The 25,324-nt window shown below is 47.0% G+C and overlaps 1 protein-coding gene and 1 long non-coding RNA gene across 2 annotated transcripts in view; one reads left to right on the top strand and one right to left on the bottom strand.

Moving 5' to 3' along the window:
* Positions 1-19,859, bottom strand: part of INTU (inturned planar cell polarity protein) — a 191,336-nt gene extending 171,477 nt beyond the window's left edge. The window contains exon 1 of the mRNA XM_073603697.1: positions 19,451-19,859. Coding sequence (XP_073459798.1) covers positions 19,451-19,539 — 89 coding nt within the window. The 5' untranslated portion in view covers positions 19,540-19,859. The remainder of the gene's footprint in view (positions 1-19,450) is intronic.
* The window catches only part of LOC141111427 (uncharacterized), an 81,850-nt gene that overhangs the window by 2,318 nt on the left and 54,208 nt on the right, over positions 1-25,324 (top strand). The gene's annotated exons all lie outside the window — the stretch shown is intronic.

The raw sequence follows: 25,324 nt of genomic DNA, 5'->3' as shown, positions 1-25,324 counted from the left end.
CCCCTGGGTCCTGTGTGGATGGGTCCCCCCGTGTCCTGTGTGGATGGGCCCCCCTGTGTCCTGTATGGATGGGCCCCCCTGTGTCCTGTGTGGATGGGCCCCCCCGGGTCCTGTGTGGATGGGTCCCCCCTGGGTCCTGTTTGGATTGGTCCCCCTTGTGTCCTGTGTGGATGGGTCCCTCCTGTGTCCTGTGTGGATGGGTTCCTCCTGTGTCCTGTGTGGATGGGTCCACCCTGGATCCTGTGTGGATGGGTCCCCCTTTGTGTCCTATGAGGATGGCCCCCCTAGGTCCTGTGTGGATGGGTCCCCCCTAGATCCTGTGTGGATGGGTTCTCCCTGTGTCCTATGTGGATGGGCCCCCATGGGTCCTGTGTGGATGGGTCCCCCTTGGTCTTGTGTGAATGGGTTTTCTCTGTGTCCTGTGTGGATGGGCCCCCCCTGTGTCCTTTGTGGATGGGCCCCCTGGGTCCTGTGTGAATGGGTCCCCCCTGTGTCCTGTGTGGATGGGTCCCCTTGGGTCCTGTGTGGATGGGTCCCCCTGTGTCCTGTATGAATGGGCCCCCCTGTGTTCTGTGTGGATGGGTCCCCCTGGGTCCTGTGTGGATGGGCCCCCCTGTGTCCTGTGTGGATGGGCCCCCCTGTGTCCTGTGTGGATGGGCCCCCCCTGTGTCCAGTGTGGATGGGCCTCCCCATGTCCTGTGTGGATGGGTCCCCCCCTGTGTCCTGTGTGGATAGGTCCCCCTGGGTCCTATGTGGATGGGTTCCCCTGGGTCCTGTGTGGATGGGACCCTGGGTCCTGTGTGGATGAGCCCCCCTTGGGTCCTGTGTGGATGGGTCCCCCCTGTGTGGATGGTTCCCCCCTGTGTCCTGTGTGGACGGTTCCCCCCCTGTGTCCTTTGTGGATGGGCCCGAATGGGTCCCCCCTGTGTCCTGTGTAAATGGGTCCCCCTGGGTCCTGTGTGGATGGGTCCCCCTGTGTCCTGTATGGATGGGGCCCCCTGTGTCCTGTGAGGATGGGTCCCCCTGGGTCCTGTATGGATGGGCCCCCCTGTGTTCTGTGTGGATGGGTCCCCCTGGGTCCTGTGTGGATGGGCCCCCCTGTGTCCTTTGTGGATGGGGCCCCCTGTGTCCTGTGAGGATGGGTCCCCCTGGGTCCTGTATGGATGGGCCCCCCTGTGTTCTGTGTGGATGGGTCCCCCTGGGTCCTGTGTGGATGGGCCCCCCTGTGTCCTTTGTGGATAGGACTCCCTGGGTCCTTTGTGGATGGGCCCTTCTGGGTCCTGTGTGAATGGGTCCCCCCTGTGTCCTGTGTGAATGGGTCCCCCTGGGTCCTGTGTGGATGGGTCCCCCTGTGTCCTATATGGATGGGCCCCCCCTGTGTCCTTTGTGGATGGGCCCCCCTGGGTCCTGTGTGAATGGGTCCCCCCTGTGTCCTGTGTGAATGGGTCCCCCTGTGTCCTGTATGGATGGGCCCCCTTGTGTCCTGTGTGGATGGGTCCCCCCTGGGTCCTGTGTGGATAGGACCCCCTGGGTCCAGTGTGGATGGGTCCCCCTGTGTCCTGTGTGGATGGGCCCCCCCCTGTGTCCAGTGTGGATGGGCCCCCCCATGTCCTGTGTGGATGGGCCCCCCCATGTCCTGTGTGGATGGGCCCCCCCGTGTCCTGTGTGGATGGGCCCCCCCGTGTCCTGTGTGGAAGGGCCCCCCCGTGTCCTGTGTGGATGGGTCCCCCTGGGTCCTGTGTGGATGGGTTACCCTGGGTCCTGTGTGGATGAGCCCCCCTTGGGTCCTGTGTGGATGAGCCCCCCTTGGGTCCTGTGTGGATGGGTCCCCTTGGGTCCTGTGTGAATGGTTCCCCCCTTGTGTCCTGTGTGGATGGTTCCCCCCTTGTGTCCTGTGTGGATGGGCCCTCCCTGTGTCCTTTGTGGATGGGCCCCCCTGGGTCCTGTGTGAATGGGTCCCCCCTGTGTCCTGTGTGGATGGGTACCCATGGGTCCTGTATGGATGGGTCCCCCTGGGTCCTGTGTGGATGGGCCCCCCTGTGTCCTTTGTGGATGGACCCCCCTGCGTCCTGTGTGGATTGGCCCCCCTGTGTCCTGTGTGGATGGCCCCCCCCCTGTGTCCTGTGTGGGTGGGCCCCCCTGTGTCCTATGTGGATTGGTCCCCCTTGGGTCCTGTGTGGATGGGTCTCCCCTGTGTCCTGTGTGGATGGTTTCCCCCTTGTGTCCTGTGTGGATGGATCCCCCCTGTGTTCTGGGTGGATGAGTCCCCCCTGGGTCCTGTGAGGATAGGTTCCCCTGGGTCCTGTGAGGATGGGTTCCCCTGGGTCCTGTGTGGATGGGCCCCCCCTGGGTCCTTTGAGGATAGGACCCCCTGGGTCCAGTGTGGATGGGTCCCCCCTGTGTCCTGTGTGGATGGGCCCCCCCTGTGTCCAGTGTGGATGGGCTCCCCCGTGTACTGTGTGGATGGGCCCCCCTGTGTCCTGTGTGGATGGGCCCCCCTGTGTCCTGTGTGGATGGGTCCCCCTGGGTCCTATGTGGATGTTTCCCCCCCTGGGTCCTGTGTGGATGGGTCTCCCCTGTGTCCTGTATGGATGCCCCCCCCTGTGTTCTGTGTGGATGGGTCCCCCTGGGTCCTGTGTGGATGGGTCCCCCTGGGTCCTGTGTGGATGGGTCCCCCTGTGTCCTGTGTGGATGGGCCCCCCCTGTGTCCAGTGTGGATGGGCCCCCCCTGTGTCCAGTGTGGATGGGCCCCCCCTGTGTCCAGTGTGGATGGGCCCCCCCATGTCCTGTGTGGATGGGACCCTGGGTCCTGTGTGGATGAGCCCCCCTTGGGTCCTGTGTGGATGGGTCCCCCCTGTGTGGATGGTTCCCCCCTGTGTCCTGTGTGGATGATTCCCCCCCTGTGTCCTTTGTGGATGGGCCCTTCTGGGTCCTGTGTGAATGGGTCCCCCCCGTGTCCTGTGTAAATGGGTCCCCCTGGGTCCTGTGTGGATGGGTCCCCCTGTGTCCTGTGAGGATGGGTCCCCCTGGGTCCTGTATGGATGGGTCCCCCTGGGTCCTGTATGGATGGGCCCCCCTGTGTTCTGTGTGGATGGGTCCCCCTGGGTCCTGTGTGGATGGGCCCCCCTGTGTCCTTTGTGGATAGGACCCCTTGGGTCCAGTGTGGATGGCCCCCCCCCTGTGTCCAGTGTGGATGGCCCCCCCCATGTCCTGTGTGGATGGGCCTCCCTGTGTCCTGTGTGGATGGGTCCCCCTGGGTCCTATGTGGATGGGTTCCCCTGGGTCCTGTGTGGATGGGACCCTGGGTCCTGTGTGGATGAGCCCCCCTTGGGTCCTGTGTGGATGGGTCCCCCCTGTGTGGATGGTTCCCCCCTGTGTCCTGTGTGGATGGTTCCCCCCCTGTGTCCTTTGTGGATGGGCCCTTCTGAGTCCTGTGTGAATGGGTCCCCCCTGTGTCCTGTATGGATGGGGCCCCCCTGTGTCCTGTGTGGATGGGTCCCCCTGTGTCCTGTGTGGATGGGTCCCCCTGGGTCCTGTGTGGATGGGCCCCCCCGTGTCCTTTGTGGATAGGACCCCCTGGGTCCAGTGTGGATAGGTCCCCCCTGTGTCCTGTGTGGATGGGCCCCCCTTGTGTCCAGTGTGGATGGGCCCCCCTTGTGTCCAGTGTGGATGGGCCCCCCCGTGTCCTGTGTGGATGGGTCCCCCTGGGTCCTATGTGGATGAGTTCCCCTGGGTCCTGTGTGGATGAGACCCTGGGTCCTGTGTGGATGAGCCCCCCTTGGGTCCTGTGTGGATGGGTCCCCTTGGGTCCTGTGTGGATGGGTCTCCCCTGTGTCCTGTGTGGATGGGTCCCCCGTGTCCTGTGTGGATGGGCCCCCCTGGTTCCTGTATGGATGGGTCCCCCTGGGTCCTGTGTGGATGGGTCCACCCTGGGTCCTGTGTGGATAGGTCCCCCTTGTGTCCTATGAGGATGGGCCCACCTGTGTCCTGTGTGGATGGACCCGCCTGTGTCCTGTGTGAATGGGTCCCCCTGTGTCCTGTATGGATGGGCCCCCTTGTGTCCTGTGTGGATGGGTCCCCCTGGGTCCTGTGTGGATAGGACCCCCTGGGTCCAGTGTGGATGGGTTCCCCTGTGTCCTGTGTGGATGGGCCCCCCCTGTGTCCAGTGTGGATGGGCCCCCCCTGTGTCCTGTGTGGATGGGTCCCCCTGGGTCCTGTGTGGATGGGTTCCCCTGGGTCCTGTGTGGATGGGTTCCCCTGGGTCCTGTGTGGATGGGACCCTGGGTCCTGTGTGGATGAGCCCCCCTTGGGTCCTGTGTGGATGGGTCCCCTTGGGTCCTGTGTGGATGGGTCTCCCCTGTGTCCAGTGTGGATGGGCCCCCCCTGTGTCCTGTGTGGATGGGCCCCCCCTGTGTCCTGTGTGGATGGGCCCCCCCTGTGTCCTGTGTGGATGGGCCCCCCCTGTGTCCTGTGTGGATGGGTCCCCCTGGGTCCTGTGTGGATGGGTTCCCCTGGGTCCTGTGTGGATGGGACCCTGGGTCCTGTGTGGATGAGCCCCCCTTGGGTCCTGTGTGGATGGGTCCCCTTGGGTCCTGTGTGGATGGGTCTCCCCTGTGTCCTGTGTGGATGGTTCCCCCCTGTGTCCTGTGTGGATGGTTCCCCCCTTGTGTCCTGTGTGGATGGGCCCTCCCTGTGTCCTTTGTGGATGGGCCCCCCTGGGTTCTGTGTGAATAGGTCCCCCCTGTGTCCTGTGTGGATGGGTACCCATGGGTCCTGTGTGGATGGGTCCCCCTGGGTCCTGTGTAGATGGGCCCCCCTGTGTCCTGTGTGGATGCCCCCCCTGTGTCCTGTGTGGGTGGGCCCCCCTGTGTCCTATGTGGATTGGTCCCCCTTGGGTCCTGTGTGGATGGGTCTCCCCTGTGTCCTGTGTGGATGGTTTCCCCCTTGTGTCCTGTGTGGATGGATCCCCCCTGTGTTCTGGGTGGATGAGTCCCCCCTGGGTCCTGTGAGGATGGGTTCCCCTGGGTCCTGTGAGGATGGGTCTCCCTGGGTCCTGTGTGGATGGGCCCCCCCTGGGTCCTTTGAGGATAGGACCCCCTGGGTCCAGCGTGGATGGGTCCCCCCTGTGTCCTGTGTGGATGGGCCCCCCCTGTGTCCAGTGTGGATGGGCCCCCCCGTGTCCTGTGTGGATGGGCCCCCCTGTGTCCTGTGTGGATGGGTCCCCCTGGGTCCTATGTGGATGGGTTCCCCTGGGTCCTGTGTGGATGGGACCCTGGGTCCTGTGTGGATGAGCCCCTCTTGGGTCCTGTGTGGATGGGTCCCCTTGGGTCCTGTGTGGATGGTTCCCCCCTTGTGTCCTGTGTGGATGGGCCCCCCCTGTGTCCTTTGTGGATGGGCCCCCCTGGGTCCTGTGTGAATGGGTCCCCCCTGTTTCCTGTGTGGATGGGTCCCCCTTGGGTCCTGTGTGGATGGGTCCCCCCTGTGTCCTGTATGGATGGGCCCCCCCTGTGTCCTGTGTGGATGGGTCCCCCCTTGGGTCCTGTGTGGATGGATCCCCCCTGTGTCCTTTGTGGATGGGCCCCCCTGGGTCCTGTGTGGATGGGCCCCCCTGTGTCCTATGTGGATTGGTCCCCCTTGGGTCCTGTGTGGATGGGTCTCCCCTGTGTCCTGTGTGGATGGTTTCCCCCTTGTGTCCTGTGTGGATGGGTCCTGTGTGGATGGTTCCCCCCTGTGTCCTGTGTGGGTGGGCCCCCCTGTGTCCTATGTGGATTGGTCCCCCTTGGGTCCTGTGTGGATGGGTCTCCCCTGTGTCCTGTGTGGATGGTTTCCCCCTTGTGTCCTGTGTGGATGGGTCCTGTGTGGATGGTTCCCCCCTGGGTCCTGTGTGGATGGGTCTCCCCTGTGTCCTGTGTGGATGGTTTCCCCCTTGTGTCCTGTGTGGATGGATCCCCCCTGTGTTCTGGGTGGATGAGTCCCCCCTGGGTCCTGTGAGGATGGGTCCCCCCTGGGTCCTGTGAGGATGGGTCCCCCCTGTGTCCTGTGTGGATGGGTCCCCCCTGTGTCCTGTGTGGATGGGTCCCCCCTGTGTCCTGTGTGGATGGGTCCCCTCTGTGTCCTGTGTGGATGGATCCCCCTGTGTCCTGTGTGGATGGGTCCCCACTGTGTCCTGTGTGGATGGGCCCCACTGGGTCCTGTGTGGATGGGTCCCCCTGTGTCCTAATTATGTGCCACTTTGTGTTGGTCTATCAAATAAAATCCCAATAAAATCCATTTACATTTTTGGTTGTAACATGACAAAATTTGGAAAATTTTAAGGGATATGAATACTTTTTTTAAGGCACTGCAGCTGAGAAAACCCCTCCTCTTCTCCTCTCCTCCTCTCCTATAGACTCCTGGGATATATGACCTAATTTGTCTAGGCAAGAAACCAGGAAGTAACTGAAGAAATGCAAAATACCTGAGCTAAGAGCAGATGGATTCCAGGAAGTAAATGTTACATGATTCATTTGCCCTTAAAGGGGTTGTAAAGGTAAAAATTTTTTCACCTTAATGCATTCTATACATTAAGGTGAAAAAACTTTTGACAGTACCGCCGCCCCCAGCCCCCCCGTTTTACTTACCTGACGCCTCGAATCTTCGCTGCTCGTCCTCGTCATCTTCATTGCAGCTCAGCCTGGTCGTTGATTGGCTGCAGTGGATGGATTGAAAGCAGCGCAGCCATTGGCTCGCGCTGCTGTCAATCACATCCGATGACGCGGCGCGCCGGGGGCGGGGCCGAGTGATACAGCGAGCGGCTATAGCCGCCGGCTGTATCACAGGAGCGCGCCCGCAAGCACTCACCACCATGCGAGGGAGCTCGCATTAAGGTGGTAAATGCTTGCGGGGAGGAGCTGAAACAGCCGCCGAGGGACCCCAGAAGACCAGGTTCGGGGCCACTCTGTGCAGAACGAGCTGCACAGTGAAGGTAAGTATAACATGTTTGTTATTTAAAAAAAAAAAAAAAAATACCTTTACAACCCCTTTAATTAAGATGGCCACAACCAGAAATGCTAGGGGGTTGTTTTTCAAAGCAATTTCTCAACGGAGTAAAGCATAGAGACATGGATGGATGGGGGAGTTTGCATTGAATATTAAAAATTCATTTAATAGAGTTTTTGGTTTGTGGTGCTCAGATGCAGTGAAGATACGCTTTAAGGGTTTTTATTTGTATGTATTTTTAAAAATCTTTTTACACCCACCTGCAAAACATGAATATTAGGGAGGCAGGTAGTGTAATTCTTATGCCCTGTACACACGACCGGTTTTCCTGTGGGAATAAACTTTTCCAGTCGGAATTCCGCTGAAACTGTCTTGTGTACACACGATCACACCAAAGTCTTACCGTCAAGAACGCGGTGACGTACAGCACGTACGACGGGACTAGAAAAAGGAAGTTCAATAGCCACTGCGCCACCCTTTGGGCTCCTGCTAATCTCGTGTTTATCTCGTGTTAGTAGAAGTTTGGTTAAAGACGATTCGCACTTTTCAGACTCCAGCTTTTTCAGATCGCTTTACTGCTGTTCAGTTTGTGCCTGTGGGTTTGTATCTGGTTTTCAGTGTGTGTAGTCAGTTCTTATCTGTTTTTTCAGTGCGTTCTTGTCCGCTTGTTGCTGATTTTCAACTCGCTATTCACAGGCCTTGCTGTTCTTCAGTGCGTTGTGTTAAGTTTGTTCTGACCAGCCGACCGTTTTGAAACCATGATGCGGTTACGTACTCGTCCAGTACTTGGGGGCTTGGTGTTGGGGTTTATACTTTACCCAAGTCCAGTCCATGAACAGGGCGAGGAGGAGTTCATGGACCAAGAATTGGTTACTCCAGCGTGACCAATTCTCGCACATGCCTTTGCTTCGTGAGATCCAGGAGAATAATCCTGATGATTTCAGGAACTTTCTCAGGGTGATGGACCCCATTTTTCACCGTCCGTTGGTTTTGCGGACCCCTTATATCAGCAGGCAGGATACTTGCATGAGGCAAGACATCACTCCGGAGCAGAGGCTAGTCGCCACGTTGCGGTACTTGGCGACTGGGAGAAGCCTGCAGGACCTCAAGTTCTCAACAGGCATCTCCCCCCAGGCTCTGGGGATCATTATCCCAGAGACCTGTTCTGCCATCATCCAGGTCCTGCAGAAGGACTATATTAAGGTAAGTTTTCTCCTTTAACATCACATTATATGTATTTAATGTTTGCTAATGTATTGTATTTCTTTCATCATTCCATAATTACCATGATTGTAATATACTGTGAATGTCCCCTTTATCCTCATGCATGCTGGAAGCTTTTAATGCTCCTTTTTTGGCCTACATGCATATTTGCCTTCACTAACCTCCCCAGCATGCTATCCTGGGCCCATGTACACCTATAGCCTAGTCACTTAACAATGTATATTGTCAGCTCCATTGTAGTGCTTTACCCAAAACACCCCCTAAAATGTGTACAAATGTTATGTGTGTCCTTAAATGAATTTATAACCCCCCCCCCTAAAATGTGTACAAATGTTATGTGTGTCCTTAAATTCAGGCAGAGTGCTGGAGACTTTTTTTTTCTTGGCTCCCAAAGTCACCTCTGATAAGAATCTGATAAGTGGGCCTTATATTTTTGTCTTTAAATACTCCTTAAAATAAATATTATACTTATACTGTGCAAGAATGTTTTTTGTGTAATCTGCTTGCAATGTTATGTGCAAAAGTACTTATATTTTTTTTCTTGTTTAACTCCACAGTTTCCTTCAAAGCCACAGGAATGGCAGACTGTGGCCTCCCATTTTGCCGACCGTTGGGACTTTCCCAACTGTGGAGAGGCTATAGATGGGAAGCATGTCCACATCGTGCCACCACCCCATTTCGGGGTCTTACTATTATAACTATAAGGGGTTTAATAGTGTAGTGTTAATGGCGGTGGTGTCGGCACAATATGAGTTCCTCTATGTGGACATGGGGAAGAATGGCCGGATGTCGGATGGAGGAGTCTTCGCCCAGACGGAGTTTTACCAGCGTCTCCAGACTGGTGGCCTGGCATTGTCACCTGATGCGAATACCATGGAAGGACTCCCCTTCATCTTTATTGCAGATGAAGTGTTCGGTCTGGGCGAGCACCTGATGAGGCTATTCCCCCAAAGGACCCTCACCCCGGAGAGGAGGGTTTTTAACTAACGGCTGGCCAGAGCGAGAAGAGTCGTTGAGAATACCTTCAGGATAATGGCCTGCCGGTTCTGCCTGTTTCTGACAGCAATCCATATGGCGGACTACAAAATCAAACATATCATCCTATGCTGCTGCATACTGCACAATTATTTAAGAAAAAATTCACAAAATTATATAGCTTCAGTTGGGCCTGAGGCCGGACTTATTACAGAGAATCCCCTGACGGGCCTGGATACTGGCCGCCCTGGCTTGGCCCCCAAAGCGCCCGTGAAGTTCGGGAAAAATATGTAAATTATTTTATGGGTAGGGGGCCATTGCTATGCCAGACAATGTCTAAAAAATGTTTTAATAAAAAAAATATTATCTGATAAAATGTTGATTTTTCTTTATTGCTTGTGTTTGTTTTTGGCTGTATCCTAGGTTCTCCTAGTGCACGTGTAGTGTCAAGTGGATTTTCCTTTAGTAAATAAGGCCCATTGTCACTGTAAACACAAAATTCCTTAAAAAACTGGTATTGAAAGAAGAAGCCACACATTGTTGATTATCAATTTTTTTACTGTGTGGACATTCACACATGTGCGTTATCTAATTTTTGTTGACAACAATTTTTTTTGTTGTTGTAAATAAGCATGTTTAAGAACATAAAACATACAAAACTCTGGAACTTACAAAGTTTAATGTAGAAAAACAGAAGGCAATATCAGACATTCTAGTGTCCAAAGTGTCTTGATATTGCCTTCATGAGATGGGGTGATGTCACCCCTGTAAAAGCCAAATTTTGAAGATGCACACAAATTGGGGATTTCCTTCCTGATCCCATGCCTAATGTCAACAAGTGCTATCTCCCATCATGGGGGATCAATGCACGTGTTTTGGGGGGGCAACTCCTTCCTCTCACCTACTTCATTTGGGAGGAAGGGGTTGCACCCACCAAACGCGTACATTGAAATCCCCTGATGGCAGATAGCACATGTTGACACACCGTGTGCATCTTCAAAATTTGGCTTTTACTAATTCCTAAAAAAAAGTGTTTTTAAGACAACGACAATTGAGAAAATGGTTGTATTTTGAAGATCTTTTAAATTCTCCCCAACACATCAATCATGTTCTTCATGTGTTGCTCCATAAAATGTAGTTTGTTTCTTATGATGTCGATTTCACATTTCCATGTCATGATGTCCTGGATTAGTAGTTGTGCACTTGCACTTGTGAAATGTTGAGCTTGCTCTTCCACAACCAGCAAATCACCTAAAAAATTTGTGAAAAACATGTCTTATAAATATGCGAGCATACATATATTACCTGAAGCTGTAGTGTCAGACACTCACCTGTTGTGGTGACAAGTTCGCCAAGTTCCTCCACCTCTCTTTCCTCCAGATCCTCGGGGTGTGGTGTTTGAAGTTCCCCTTCTTCTCAGGTGGGGGGTTCCTGGTGTCCTCTGTTGAGAGGTGTCCTCCGAGTCTTTGGTCCCCTATGAGAAGGAAACAAAAGGTATACTTAGCACACAGATATTTAGGCATGACCAAATGTATTTAACCTGTATCTGCCCAACACATCGTATTTAATGAGCGAGTGATGTTTACTACGAACGATTACTGTGCCCACTAACCTATAACGTGCCATTTTAAAATGTCCTACAGTTAAAAAAATCACATGGCGCAGCAATAATAAGAATAATCAGAACACATGATAAGTACTTACTTTTTCGAAGCACTTTCTTGATCCTTTTGTACTAATCCAGCTCCCTCAGTTTCAGGTCTGACCAGTGTTTCCTTATTGCTCCTTTGATCGTCATACCCCAAAATTTGTGTGCAGACTCTCAAGATGTCCACCATCTCCACCATCTCACCAAAGGACATATTTGAGGCCTTAAATCTTCGCCTCCGGGATCGGAACGTTTCTGCCTCCGGGCTTTCCTCCTCCTCGTTACTCCAATTAATAACACACACCTGCTGTGTCTCCGCCATGTCGCTCCTACTACGCGCCGAAGAGAAGGGGCGGGGAATACACTAGAAAGAGCGTCAGGGGCGGCCGACGCGGGCGACGCATGCGCAGTGTATATAAAGTAACACGCGTGTGTCATACGTACGTTCGGTGTGCTGAGGAAGGAGGACAAACATTCTATAACAAAGGTAAAATGTTTTAACTTTGAAACATCAGTGGTCTATACTGCTTAAAGATTGAGGCCTATATTGGGATAAGATTATGAGAGTTTAGGCTGACATTAGTGTTTTTGTCTTGTGTATTGTCTTTACAGAAAATATGAATCACTTTAAGGACCCAGAATTTATGGCCAGTTTCATTGACAAGTACAGGGAGATGAGGAATTTGTGGGAGGTGAAACACAGCTTATATTATAATAAACAAGTTAGGAAGTCAACGCTGGAGAAACTTCTGGAATTTGTGAAGACTCGGGTCCCCGATGCAACCATCCAGTTCTTGGAAAAAAAAAATTGGGATCTTGAGGAACATGTATAAGAAGGAGCATAAAAAGATCCAGAAATCACTCCGATCAGTAGCATCAGCAGTGCAAGTGTATGTACCCAGGCTGTGGTACTTCAACAAACTGCGGTTTCTGGATGACCAGACTGAAGCCAGGGAATCACTTTCGACCCTTCCCTGCAGCCTTCCCTCCACCCTTCCCTCAACCCCAGCAGAGGCTGACGAGGAACAACCTGGGCCTTCCATCCTGGAAGAAGTGGATGCGCCTAGCTGGAGCCAGGTATATTATTTTTAGACATATTTATTGTCCTAATATTAATGATGTTAACTAGATGTTATAATTGATAACAAATTAATTTATTTAAAACAAAGAGATTTACATATCAATAGACAGTAGTGGCCAAAAATGTTTGTGACCAGCTTGAAAAATGCTGGGGTCAGAATGATAGTCTTTTCTATTTATTAACATTCAATTTACAAGTCATGGGCTGAAAATTGTGTGTGATTGATGAAGCAAAAACTAAAACTATCTTCCTTTTTTTTTTTTACACAGGATGAGCTCAGCCAGGAGGAGGGTCTGGAAAGTGGCAGCCAGGATGAGGGTGGGCCCAGTGGCAGCCAGGAGGAGGGTGGGCCCAGTGGCAGCCAGGAGGTGAGCGGGCCCAGTGGCAGCCAGGAGGTGAGCGGGCCCAGTAGGAGACTCACCCAATCCCAGGTGCCTCCCCTCTGCCTTACCACCAAAAGGCCCAGGAAGGGGGCGATGACGGAGGAGGCAGCACTGGGCCTCATTAGGGAAGCCAGCGATGTCCTCAGGAGCCCCCCCAACGCTGAAGAGGCCTATGGCTGCTATCTAGCCACCAGGTTGCTAGAATTGGAGAAGAGCCAATGCCTCCTCTGTGAGGGAATTATTTTTGATGCCCTTCAGAAGGGGTTGAGGGGCCAGCTGACTGAGAACAGCCACATATATGAGCAAGCCCATCCTCCTTCTCCTCCTGCCGCAAGTCCACCACCAGAGCCACAGCCTCCAAGGAAGGCTGCAGGGAAGGGTGCAGGGAAGAGTGCAGGGAAGCATGGAGGGAAGGCTGCAGCAAAGAGAAGAAAGTGATGACCTGGGTTCAGTCTGGTCTGACAAAAGATGCAGGCTGTGGTAGTACCACAGCCTGGGGACAGATATGTCATCTGCTGCTGGTCCTGATCTCTGGGATTCCTGGACCAGATTGGGCTCCAAATTATATGGACTCCTCAAGCTTCCAATTTTATTTTCCACAGATTTGATGTGTGCCCTGGGGGCCAAAAGGCTTTGCAAATTCCAGAAGTTTCTCCAGCGTTGCCTTCCTCTTTATTTTGTTACCCAGAATAAATGGATATTTTATTTTCAGAAAATACTTGCCTATGTGTTTTTCTTCAAATTGGACAGTTTATTTGTGAGTAGGCAGGTACATTTCAAAAAGACAATGTCAAATTAACAAGAGACACCAACCTCGTTGAAGTTAATAAAAAATACAAGATAATAATGTTATTGTGGTAACTTGACACACAAAAAAAAATTATATGGAGGTCACTAGAAAATAATTTTTAATTAATCCTAAAAAATCTTGATGAAATTAAAAAATAATAAAAGATGACTATAAAAAATAGTTGTAAAGATTATTATGGAGATCTGGCTTTTAAAAAATAGAATATTATTCATTAGATCAGGAGAAATAATGAAGAAATAAGTTTGTGAGAACTCTGTGTGAATATGAGCAGCAAAACAACTTCATTCTTCTAGCATTATAAAGAAGAAAAGATCACAGAATTAGCAGCGAGGAATGTGCTAGCTCCAATATGAACGCTAGTTTTACCACACCGAACGCTTCTGTCTCAAACTTGCTTCATAGCATGCGTCGTTTTTGGTCAGTCTGGAACAGCATATAGACGAGCGGTTTTCCTGCTATTTCTATGTTCGTCAGAATTTTCAAAAAAAAAAGTCAGATGAGGCATACACACGATCGGAATATACGATGAAAAGCTTCCGTCTGACTTTTTCTGTCGGACATTCTGCTCGTGTATACGCGGCATTACAGATCAGTTGTTTCAACTACATAGGACTCTTACGCTGGCAGGGCGCTAAAAAAAGTCCTGCAAGCAGCATCTTGGAGGCGCTGTAGGAGCGGTGTATACACCGCTCCTACAGCACCCCTGCCCATTGAAATCAATGGGCAGCGCCACCAAAGCAGCGGCGCTTTGCGGACGCTTTTAACCCTTTTTCGACCATTAGCGGGGGTTAAAAGCGTCGCAAAAATGACGGTAAAGCTTTAGCTGAATTATTGCCAGACAAAATAATTGCATAATTCCCAGGTTCATGGACTGTCATATCAGGATCTTTTTTTGGAATATATGTATTGTTTTTCCTAAAAATAAATAAATAATTAAATACTGTAAATAGAACTTCTTTACTTTCCCTAACAGCTGTATTGATGGACTACAAAACTGCAAGTCATATTATTCTTCTTAATTACTTCCTGCAGATAGGTGTGAGCGGTTGTAGACGCAGACTGGAGTGACGTAGCAGGAAGTTTGGTATTTGGTTTTATGCATGGTTTCAAGGCGTTTTTTATGTTTCTTTTTTGTAAGTGCTATTTTAATGAATAAAATAGGCTGTGGTTTTAACAAACTACACTATCAGAGCCCTCTTTCTATACTTATTTTTTAATTGACAAGGTATTTTGGGCTGCATGAATACTTAAGTTTCTTAAAGGGACCGCACCTTGTATTTTTGAAGAGGTACTATGGAGTATACCCAAGTGAGATCCTAGTGGACAGGAAGCTACAGTGGTTTCATTCAAAGAAGGTGGAAGTTTGTGGTGTCTGGTTTAATACATTCATTTCTCAACACTAGAGGTGAGAGCTCTGAGAGCCTTAAGGTGTCACGTGGCGTACATTCATGAGCACTGGGAAAATTTCTACACTGGTGTGGGGATTGGTCATCACTGAAGATTGATGTTGATACGAACATGTATGTTTGAAGAAACATTAATCTGGAGGACTTTTGCACAATTTTTATGAACTGATATATAATTCATTCATTCAAGGTTAAGCAGAAGTCAAGGAACAAGGCAGGGTTGTCCAATGGATCAGAGAGGGTGCTGACCAGCATCTCAGGTAGCTCAGTGAGAAGTATCATTGTCAGACACAGCAGAGGTCCCAGGTTCAAGTCCAAACCCTGACATGGAGCGGGAATGAGAGTGCGGTATCAGGAAATTTGAGTGCTGGAACTGCGGAGAACATCCAAGCCATGGACAATGCCATAATTGACTCACACCTAATGGAGGTATGCCTGGGCCACAACATTATCTTAGTTAGAATTAGGGACAGGACGTTGATCATATTGAACTGTATGCTGTATCAATGTTCAGTAAAGTTATATTAACAGTTATGAGCCTGGTCTGAAGTTATTCAAATGGGTGCATGTTGGTTCTGGCATATTCCAAAGAACCTGGGTTTGTAAAGCACTATGGAGTATGAAGTAAAACTACTATGAAAGGTTAACTCGGTAAGACAAGAAGAGGGGTGTTGTTGTTATGGGTGACCAAGTGATGCTACAAGCAACCAGTCGTTAAGCATGGTACCTGATAAGGTGCCAGGTCCTCCGGTATCAAGGGGGCTGCTGTTTTGGCTTCCTCCCTAACGGTTGGTATCCAATAGCATGGGATCCGAACCTGTGTTACGGAGATCTATGGCCTGGTCACAAGGTACGGTAAGGAAAGAGTTAAGTAAGAGCATGCATGAGGTCTGCACTATGTGCTCAGCGGGACCCCATTCTGTTACTAGGAGTGAGGTAACAGAGGTACGCTGGACTAGTAAAGTGTGTGCAGGCTCAGCACATCCATCCTAATGCAACACATACATGTTACAGTGTGTAGTGACATGGGACAAGTTGTTTTTCAATATAACTCTGTATTTTAATTACTGCACACAGTGCAGGCTAATCTCTAAGTCAGGTAACTGCCTTAATGTTGGATTTCTCATATGACCACAGTTTCCATCTGGTCTCAGGCATTGATGAGCATGCTTCGTGGGAGAGCTAGCCACACGTACCCGGGCGCAGCTTGCTCTGGGGGCACTCAGCAGGAGAAGAGGGCCAGGATTGCTGGGGGGGACCCGAGAAGAGGAGGATCGGGACTGCTCCACACAAAACCATTACACAGAGCAGGTAAGTATAACATGTTTGTTATTAAAAAAAATAATAATTGCCTTTTATAATCACTTTACACCAAAGTTTTGTATCGCTTTAAGTTTCTGCCTTTTGAAGTGGCTGGTGCTGTGTTTTATCGCCAGCTACCTGAGATCTAAAGATCTATGATACTTACCTGCCAGTTGCTTGATTTTTGCCGACCCCAATTAACCTGACTACTCACTTGCCTGACGCCTACTTGGACCTGACTACTCTCTTGCCTGCTTCCTGCCATGGTCCCTCCTTGGACCTGACTATTCTCTTGCCTGCTTCCTGTCATGTCCCTGCCTGAACCTGACTATTCTCTTGCCTGCTGCTTGCCGTGATCTCTTCCTGGACTAGCTACTCTTTTGTTTCCTACCCAGAATAACCATTGCCTGGACCCAAATACTCTTTTGTCTACCGCATCATAAATTGTCTCAGCACAGTATCCCTTCTGTCTCAGCAACCCCTTAGTTGGATGATCTTGAGTTCCCTAAACTGATGCCAGTTTGCAGCAAAGAAAACAAGGGACCACTAAGGTTTCAAGCTGACCATCAGGAGCTCTGGTGAAGACCATTTGGGACTCTGCGCTCTGGGTGAGCCTAGGTCATCTGCCAGGGGGGGCACCTTAATATTAAGCCTGCAAATATAACAAAGTATATATTTGTAAAGAAGGAAGTTCTTAACGCAATACTCCTTTTTTTGTATATTTAATTATGCTAAATCAAGGGTTTATGCTCACACAAATTGTTGCCTAGCCCTTCACAGAAATCCACACAGTACTTGTAATACACTGAATATCTTGTAAAACATAGTTTTATGAATGAAGGCAAAGACATTCCTAATCAGCCACAAACTCTATCAATCATCAATCAATAGAAATAATGATGTAGAAGAAATGCCTACAGCTACTTGTATAGGAAACCAACCACCCAAGTAATTGTATTATCTTTTTATGATAACACTGTTTCTTTTTCGGTGGAAGGTATCTGCATATATTTTGTGGTTGTCATAGCACCAACCAACATGGATCCATTCCAGGTTTATTGTTTTTTTGCTGGAGGGTCAAGCCATGAGGAGAGTATTCAAGCAATAATAACTACGTAAAGACAACAAGATCAGGGTCAGACACATTCCAAGTATCAATAAATGTTAGCAAGCTGCTATTTTCACAAGAAATTTTAACTTTGAGATAATGAGCTCAGAATCAGTGTTCAGAAACCGCAAACATTAGTATTATCAGTGGGTGAAATTCTCAGCTTGCTTGACAATTTTTGGATTGTTCAAAGAACAGACTTTCAAAAGAGTTGGGATTAGCACTTACTGCAGGAGCACAAGCAAGTCTCTGATCTTGTGTTACAACATCGAAGAATATACCAGCCAGTGGCAGATAATACAGCAAATTACTGGTAGAATTTGGTGGACAAAAAGCATATAGCAGTTTTATTTTGGGCTCTTGTAATATGAAAAATGAATCTAATACAAAAGCACATCTAACATATGTCTAAAAACTGGTATACTACTGGCAAAATTGCCTGTTTTAGTGATCAGTGTATCCTGTGCAAACATTTTGCACGTACAGTTATTTATTTCCAGTAGTTATATAGCAGTGGCATGTTAGGCAACTCTTTACATAGATCCATTCACATTTATCTTGACTTCTCGTATGTAAAAAGACGTAGCCTGTGAATAAGACACTGACTTTCCTGTAAAAATTAAAAAATAACAACTGCACTCCAATCACCGCTCTTCTTGCTGTATTTATTTAACTGGCAGCAAAATGACTGAATACATTATGTCTACACCTGAAAAACCCACCTTTCTTGATGTGTTTCACTGCTCCCGGCTTGCTCACAAGCATAGGGGAAATGTCACAAAATGAAAATTGGCAAACAAAATTCCAGTGCAATGGCCAACCGATTAATTGTGAGAAGCTTATGATCCAAGACTGAATAAATATACAGTTGTTTTAGTATAGATATAGTTACTGCGAACATCTATGACTACATGTGCACATGCCTTGGGTTGCGAGATATATTCATCTCAAAATTGGAGATATGTTAGCTCTAGGTAACCTTCAGCACCAAAAATTTTCTAGACTTTGTTAGCTTTTTTTCTATAAGAAAGAAATACCCATAAAAATACTAATTGCTTCTGTACACATGCCACTACTAATAGCAAACAGCAAGCAGTGCCTTAGCAGGCAACCATTCTGCAAAAATTAGATCAGAGAAAGATCATTTCTGATTGGTTACTGTAATCTAAAACATTGCACATAGCTTTTTTTTTCTTCTCTTTATTAGGTGAACATATGTGTTTGGCCTGAATATTTACATGAGCTGGTACTGAGAATGATAAACCATGACCCTCAGCAGTAGAAATCTATTGCGGCTGCTTGGAATATCAACAAGACCGAGTATAAATTATTCTAATAATTATTACGTATAGGTTTACTACAGGAGGATACTGTATATCAATGACAGACTGAAAAATTAGATCCAGCGAATAACTGTAATAAATATATGCTTTCTGTTATGTGCATTGCAGTTTTGCTATTTGCTACCAGCAGGTCTATTTTCTGAGTCCTTGAGACATTGACATTGCTTGTTCTCATGACAGTTACTCAGGTTGTCAACTCTAGTTCTGACTCAAATTTATCTTTTTGTTAAATCTATTGTTGTGATTCATAAACTACAGCAACAGATTAACTGTACCAGCTACCAGAATGCCACACTCTAAGCTGAAAAATAATATTACAACTTTATTAAAATAACCATCAGTAACAGGTGATGTTCTGACATGTTTTGCGCTAGGCCCAGAAGACTACCTAGCACAAAACGTCAAAATACAACCTGCTGACTATTTTAATAAAGAAAGAATATTAATTTGCATCTCGGTGTTTGGCATTCCTGTTACTGGATTAATTGATTGCTTTGGTGGAGACGAGCCAAACCAGCATCTTAAATGCGATTGTGGAATGTGGAGCCTGATCTTGCCTAAAGTGGCATGTGACATATTTAACAACTTAGTTTGGATAATAATATACCATGCATCTTTATAATAAAATTCACAGTTCTTGATTTTCAAAAACGGATGTAAAAAAAATTTAGTGAATTTGTCATTAGAAACTATCTGGATTTACCTACCATTCTCAAAAAACGACCGGAAAGAAGAAAAAAAAAACCCTGTAGTTGGTTGCTAATGGCAACAGTTATATATTCCCTGCTTCTGTTTTCAGGTAGCCACAGAGATTTTGCTAAGTTACTCAGATAATAGGCATCTATCTGCACCTTGATTTCGTTCATGAACCCATATTCCATGAAGATTTCTGTAGCTGGTGTAGAGGTTTTTGTATCGCTTCTGAATGTACCTCCTTTTAATTATTTTCCATGCACTACATCAGTTGCTAAAAACAACATTCAAATCTGATTCATTACGTATGAAAAAGTCAGGCAGTGTGCTGACAGCAATTTATAGAGTAAAAATACATTCAGCTGCAGCATGAAAAAAAATTGCTATTCACACAAAAAGATGACCTATTGAAACAGTATAGCTATAGCAATAAAAGTTACAAATGGTATAATATGTCTGAATCTGCCTGATCTTATTTCCTTCTTCTCATTAACTTACCTGTGCAATAAGATACTTTGCACAGAGTCCAGGTCATCCAAGTTCCTGCTGACAGTCCTTGGGATGATGTGATTGCCCACATTAAACATGGTCCCCAGCAGGTTGTCTCATGGCACAGTTACAGATGTGATTTTATTCAGTGCTCATCTTGTAGGTGTCTTCTTGATGGATGCTGTGACTCCCTTTCGCTTCACATTTAACAATCCCTAAGCTGGATTTCTTTCATTTTTCTGTAGTACAGCCTTCTCTGTGCCCCATTCTTCATTCCAGCTCCAGCAAAGTTTGAGTGGTCACTGCGAAGCTGAGGTCCCTTGCCCCCTCCTCCTTTAGGGACCCTATGTGTAATGCTAGCAGCTTCAAGCAGTGCTGTAAACTCTGCCATCCTCTCTCCTGTCTCCCAGCAGCTCATAGTTGTGATCTTACTAAAGCCTCAGCCCTCCCACATCCCATTCATCCCACAAACGTCAGGCAGCCAAAAAAAAGGGCTATTGAGGAATGGGAGACAAATCTATGCTGCTGTGACAAGTCAGGTATATGAGACTTAAGCTGGCTAAACATGGAGGCACATGATCATTCGTATTCTCAGATGATGCTTCTTTAGCCAACATGCAAATCCATTATTTAGTTCATACAGACTTATTACTTTTTATGTAGGGGGTGGGGACACGCCATTGGATAACAGCCAGCAATGCTGTAGATGCAAATATCACTGGGCTTAGTACAAGTTAACATCAGGATAAGAGTGGAAAGTTCAGAAGCAATCTTTATTGCAAGTAGAGAATTTTCTCGAAAAAGCTCTGTGTGACTAATCACTGTCCATCCCTTTTTAGAAACATTTTCACCATGCCTTCCATATAATTTTGTTGGCCATGTCATGGAGGACATTATGACTGGTCCTGGTGGTACTGCAATCCTTATCAAACTGTCAGATCATTAACCTTCCATTATTGTTTGGGAGAATGCTGTCAGTGTATGACTATTGTCTTTATCAGGATAGATGAAGAAAAACATAGCATCCCTTGAAATGCTAATGACAGTCTTCCAGGACCTTCTGATGGCATCATTTACTTTCATTGTGTTCAGCAATTTTATCTTTTATAACTACTATAAAGTAACTTGTTTATTAGTATTTATACTGAGAGACCCTCAGGCTCCCTTCAGTATGTAGATTTCAACTTTTCTGAAAAGCAGGTGCCAAGACCCAGCTGGATCCCTCAATTCACTTTGGAGCCTTATCTACCTTTTGAGAAGGACTGGATTGTGGCAGACTTTTGGGCTGTCATCGAAGCTATAAGTGCTGAAAATGCAGGGTGTCTTCATTTTGGGTGCTTCTAGGTGCACCTTGCAGCAATGTAATAACAAGTAAGTAATACAAGGCAAAATGCTGGGAGGCTCAAACATACTGTATTGCCCCCTAGGGGCTGGCCACACTGCTTACAAGCCAATAAAGTAGCACTCTAACTTACTGTTCTGTGTGCTAATTACACTTTCACACCAGAAAACAGTTGACACTATAGCCCCCCCCACACACAACCCTCTTCAGCCGGTGGCTAGGTCTGTTCCTACCTGCTTTGCTACACATTCTTTACACCATTTCTCCATAACCATAAAGGTTAACTGAGATGTTTACTTTGCACACTATTAACCACAAGGGTTAACTTGGTCACACTGGTGATTGTCTCTTCTCAGCCCAGATGGTTAACATGGTTTCACTCCCATTTTTAGAGATCTTTTCTTTACAGTCACCATTGTTACACTCTGGCCTTAAAGGGGGGTACCCACAAGGAGTTTTTTTTGTTCAACCCAGAATAAACAGACCTCCACCATACCACATCCAAATTAATACATAATAGGATAATAGAGGACCTACTTTTGAAAACAACTGACTTTATTGCCACAACATGAGGCTATTGATTAAAAATCAAAAATGTTATTTATCCAAATGATTAAAAACTAAGAAATAAAATAAAGCAACACCCTTAAGTACACATGTCAACTAATACCAGCAATGACCCTGCCCAGAAATGGAAATAACATCCAGTAGGTAATTACACCAGTTTCCTTAATAGAGATTAAATTATATCAATATTCAAGTTTGTGTTTATAGTTACTCCATTCTGAAAAGCCAGCATGTTTTGAGGGGATTACTCACTTCCTCAGGGCTGGTTGGGTCGTGTCAGAAAATACATATCTAAATACACAATATATACAGATCATCTGAAAATTTACATACTATGTTTTTACATAACTCTCAATATAGTGTCAAAAAACAACAAAAAATAATAATAATAACAAGAAATGTATGTCTGCCTGGTTAAGACGTAATAATAATAATAATAATATTATTTTTCTTTTTTTATGGGTGCCTTTCAGAACACCCAAGGTCACCTTACAAAGATAACAACAAAGCAAAAAAAGTAAATAAATAAAATAAAATACATTACATAACCATTAAATTACAAAAACAAAACAATGAAGTCATACAGCGTAAGCTAGTTTAAAAAGATGAGTTTTGAGACATGATTTAAAGATGGGTAGGAAATCAATATTGCAAATGTTAGGTGGCAGGCTGTTCCAAAGTTGGGGGGCAGAGCAGCTAAAGGCTCTCAATCCCATAGAGGTCAGGCAGGAACATTGAGATAAATGGAAGCAGAAGACCTGAGAGTGCAAGAGGGTCTGTTGATATGCAAGAGTTCAGAAAGGTATGGAGGAGCAAAGTTATGAATAACCTTAAAGGTAAGTAACAGAATCTTGAAATTAATACGATATTTGACCGGAAGCCAATGAAAGTGCTGAAGGACAGGAGTGATGTGATTAAAGGAAGGAGTTCTAGTGATGATGCGAACAGCAGAGTTCTGAACCCGTTGCAGTTTATGGAGGGACTTGAAAGGTAGAGCAAAATGAAGGGAATTGCAGTAATCTATGTGGGAAGTGACCAGATTATGAATGAGAACGGCAGTGCTATTGGGTGTGAGAAACAAACGGAGGTGATTCATTTTATGTAGATGGAACCAAGTGACATTACTGATGTGGGCTTGGAAGGACAGTGTGCTATCGAGGGGGACACTAAGACTCTTTTCCTGAGGGGACAGAAAGACTGTGGAGTTATCAATATTAACTGAAAAACTGTTAAGCTTTGTCAGGGTGGATTTTGTACCAATGAGGAGAACCTCGGTTTTGTCACTGTTCAATCTGAGAAAATTGGAAGAGAGCACAGATTTGATTTCCTGTAAACGATTAGTAAGGGATTTGGGTGGAAGGGTAGGTTTAGTGGACAGGTAGAGCGAAGTGTCAACTGCATAGCAATGGAACTGGATATTAAATGTATGAAATATGTGACCAAGGGGAAGAAGATAGATTATGAACAGAAGGAGCCCCAAGACAGAACCCTAGGGCACAACAGTAGAGAGCAGAGATGATTGAGATTTGAAAGAGATTTGAGTTGGATGAATTGAGTATGGGCAGAGAGATAAGATTAAACCAGTTCAGGGGTGTGTCAGTGAATCCAATGAAACCTAATCTTTCAAGGAGGATGATGTGAGAAATGGTGTCAAAGGCCACACTCAGATTGAGTATATGGAGAGCGATTGGTAAAAAATGTCCCCTGTGCGGACATAGGAGCCCCACCACATAGACGGGGAGAGGGGAGATGGAGCAACCCCAGGACAGACCCGGACGGACAGAGAGTTCACTGAAGTGGCTTGTAATTAGTATTCACAAGATGTACTCTGCAGAGATACAAAACACAATAGTAGTAGAACCACAAAAAGTGGAATCTGACTATACAATTACACTTACTTCTGCTCACATCACAGTGAACTTACCCCTAACAAAGGAAAAAAGTTGCCACTGTCACATCCTGCTAAATTTCAGTCCCTCATTGTGACTCTATCACACCCTCTTGTTTACAATGGGGGGGGGGGGAACCATATAGGTGGAGAATATAGTGTCAGTTAGAGTTGCAAATTGCATCTCCTCATACAGCCAAAGGCCAGGGGGTTCAGCCTCACTGTCAGTTCCCTCTGCACTCCTTTCCTGAACATACTCCCCACTGTCATATCCTTCTGCACTCCTTTCCTGAACATACTCCTCACTGTCATATCCTTCTGCACTCCTTTCCTGAACCTACTCCCCACTGTCATATCCCTCTGCACTCCTTTCCTGAACATACTCCTCACTGTCATATCCTTCTGCACTCCTTTCCTGAACATACTCCCCACTGTCATGTCCCTCTGTACTCCTTTCCTGAACATACTCCCCACTGTCATATCCCTCTGCACTCCTTTGCTATACATACTCCCCACTGTCATATCCCTCTTTACTCCTTTCCTTAACATACTCCCCACTGTCATACCCTTTGCATCTGTCTTCCGAACATACTCCCCACTGTCATACCCTCCATGTTCCCCTTCTGCTCTTATTTCTCTGTCATACCCTTCACATTTCTTTGATACAGATACTACCCACTGTCATACCCTAGAGCAAGGGTCTCTAAACTTTCAAAACAAAGGGCCAGTTTACTGCCCTTCAAACCTTGGGAGGCCAGAAGGAGTATAAAATGCCTAAAAAGTAAAAAAAGTAAACGATGCCATAGGCTTGGTGGTGTCAGTGGGAGAATTAGTTACCCCATCTCTGGTGTCAGTGTCAGGAATAGTACTCCATCATGGGCATCAGTGGGAGGAACAGTCCCCCAAGGGCTGAATAAAGGTAAGCAAAGGGCCACAGTTTGGGACCCCTGCCCTAGAGCACCCCACTTCTGCACACAGAACTTTAATTTTTTCCTTCACTACACAATTGTTCAAGGTGGGGTTGATTTTATAAAGGGGTAGTGCTTATTTAGTTTGTAAATGTAATTTTCACTTAGCATAGTGAATGGGGTAAAGCTGTGCTGACTTCAATCATCCTTTCAAGTGCAAGCAAAAATCTTATTTTTTTTAAATTTTCCCTGCACATGTTAATAGTAATGGGTGTTTTTTTGCTGGTGTTCCTAAAACATAAAAGGTGAAATATAACAATTTATGTGATAGTGAAAAAAATTACCTATTTGCTAAACAGGGGTAGAGACTTTGAATGAGGTGCGCATGATGCAGCCCAATCACACTCACAGAGGTGCAAACATATGTATGTTTATTAAGGACCAATGATCAACATGGCATAAAAACGCATTGCATACATTAGACATAAAAATAATCGCATATAGACAATAAATCTATGTATATACAACCATGGGACATGGGTGAGTACAATTATGCATCTTAATCCCCCAAACAAGATAAAAGTCATATGAAGTAAAAAACATCTGAAAATTGGTCAATATGTGTTTGATGCATCAAAGGTAGGCCCGACGCTGCGTTTCATGGACTTCAATCCACTCTTCAGGAGCCAGATGCATCTAAATTCTATAAAAGATGTATGAAAAGCAATATAGTTTCATTGGTCTGACAAAATCAACAGAAAAAGGGGAGAGGGGTAAAAAAAAAAACAAAAAGGAAATTTGGGCATAATGGGCCATGCCGAAAAAGGTTACTCACATGATAGCCAAAACTGGGACTGTGCGACAAAAACAAAGCCAGGGGTAAGCCATGGAGCCTGGCCCGCGAGCTGAGAGGGGGACCTCAACGAGGAACACCGGACCGCACACACCAACACCCTGCAGTAGAAGGGACTTCTATAATGTAGGAGATATATAAAATGTATCTATGATGATACAAGTAACAAAAAACGAGATGATATTAACTGTGGATATAACCAAGGTGATTGAAAAAAGCACCCGGAAGATTACCTTGGAGAATACATATGGTTTAGGAAGCCACATAGATAGGAGAGGATAAGGGTGTGCATAGATTGTATCAGCACCATCTCTGAATACCATGA

This window comes from Aquarana catesbeiana, linkage group LG01 (genome assembly GCF_042186555.1).
Source record: "Aquarana catesbeiana isolate 2022-GZ linkage group LG01, ASM4218655v1, whole genome shotgun sequence".
Classification (NCBI taxonomy): Eukaryota; Metazoa; Chordata; class Amphibia; order Anura; family Ranidae; genus Aquarana; species Aquarana catesbeiana.
Note: the sequence above shows the minus strand (reverse complement) of the source record. Positions and strands in the feature narration are given on the sequence as shown.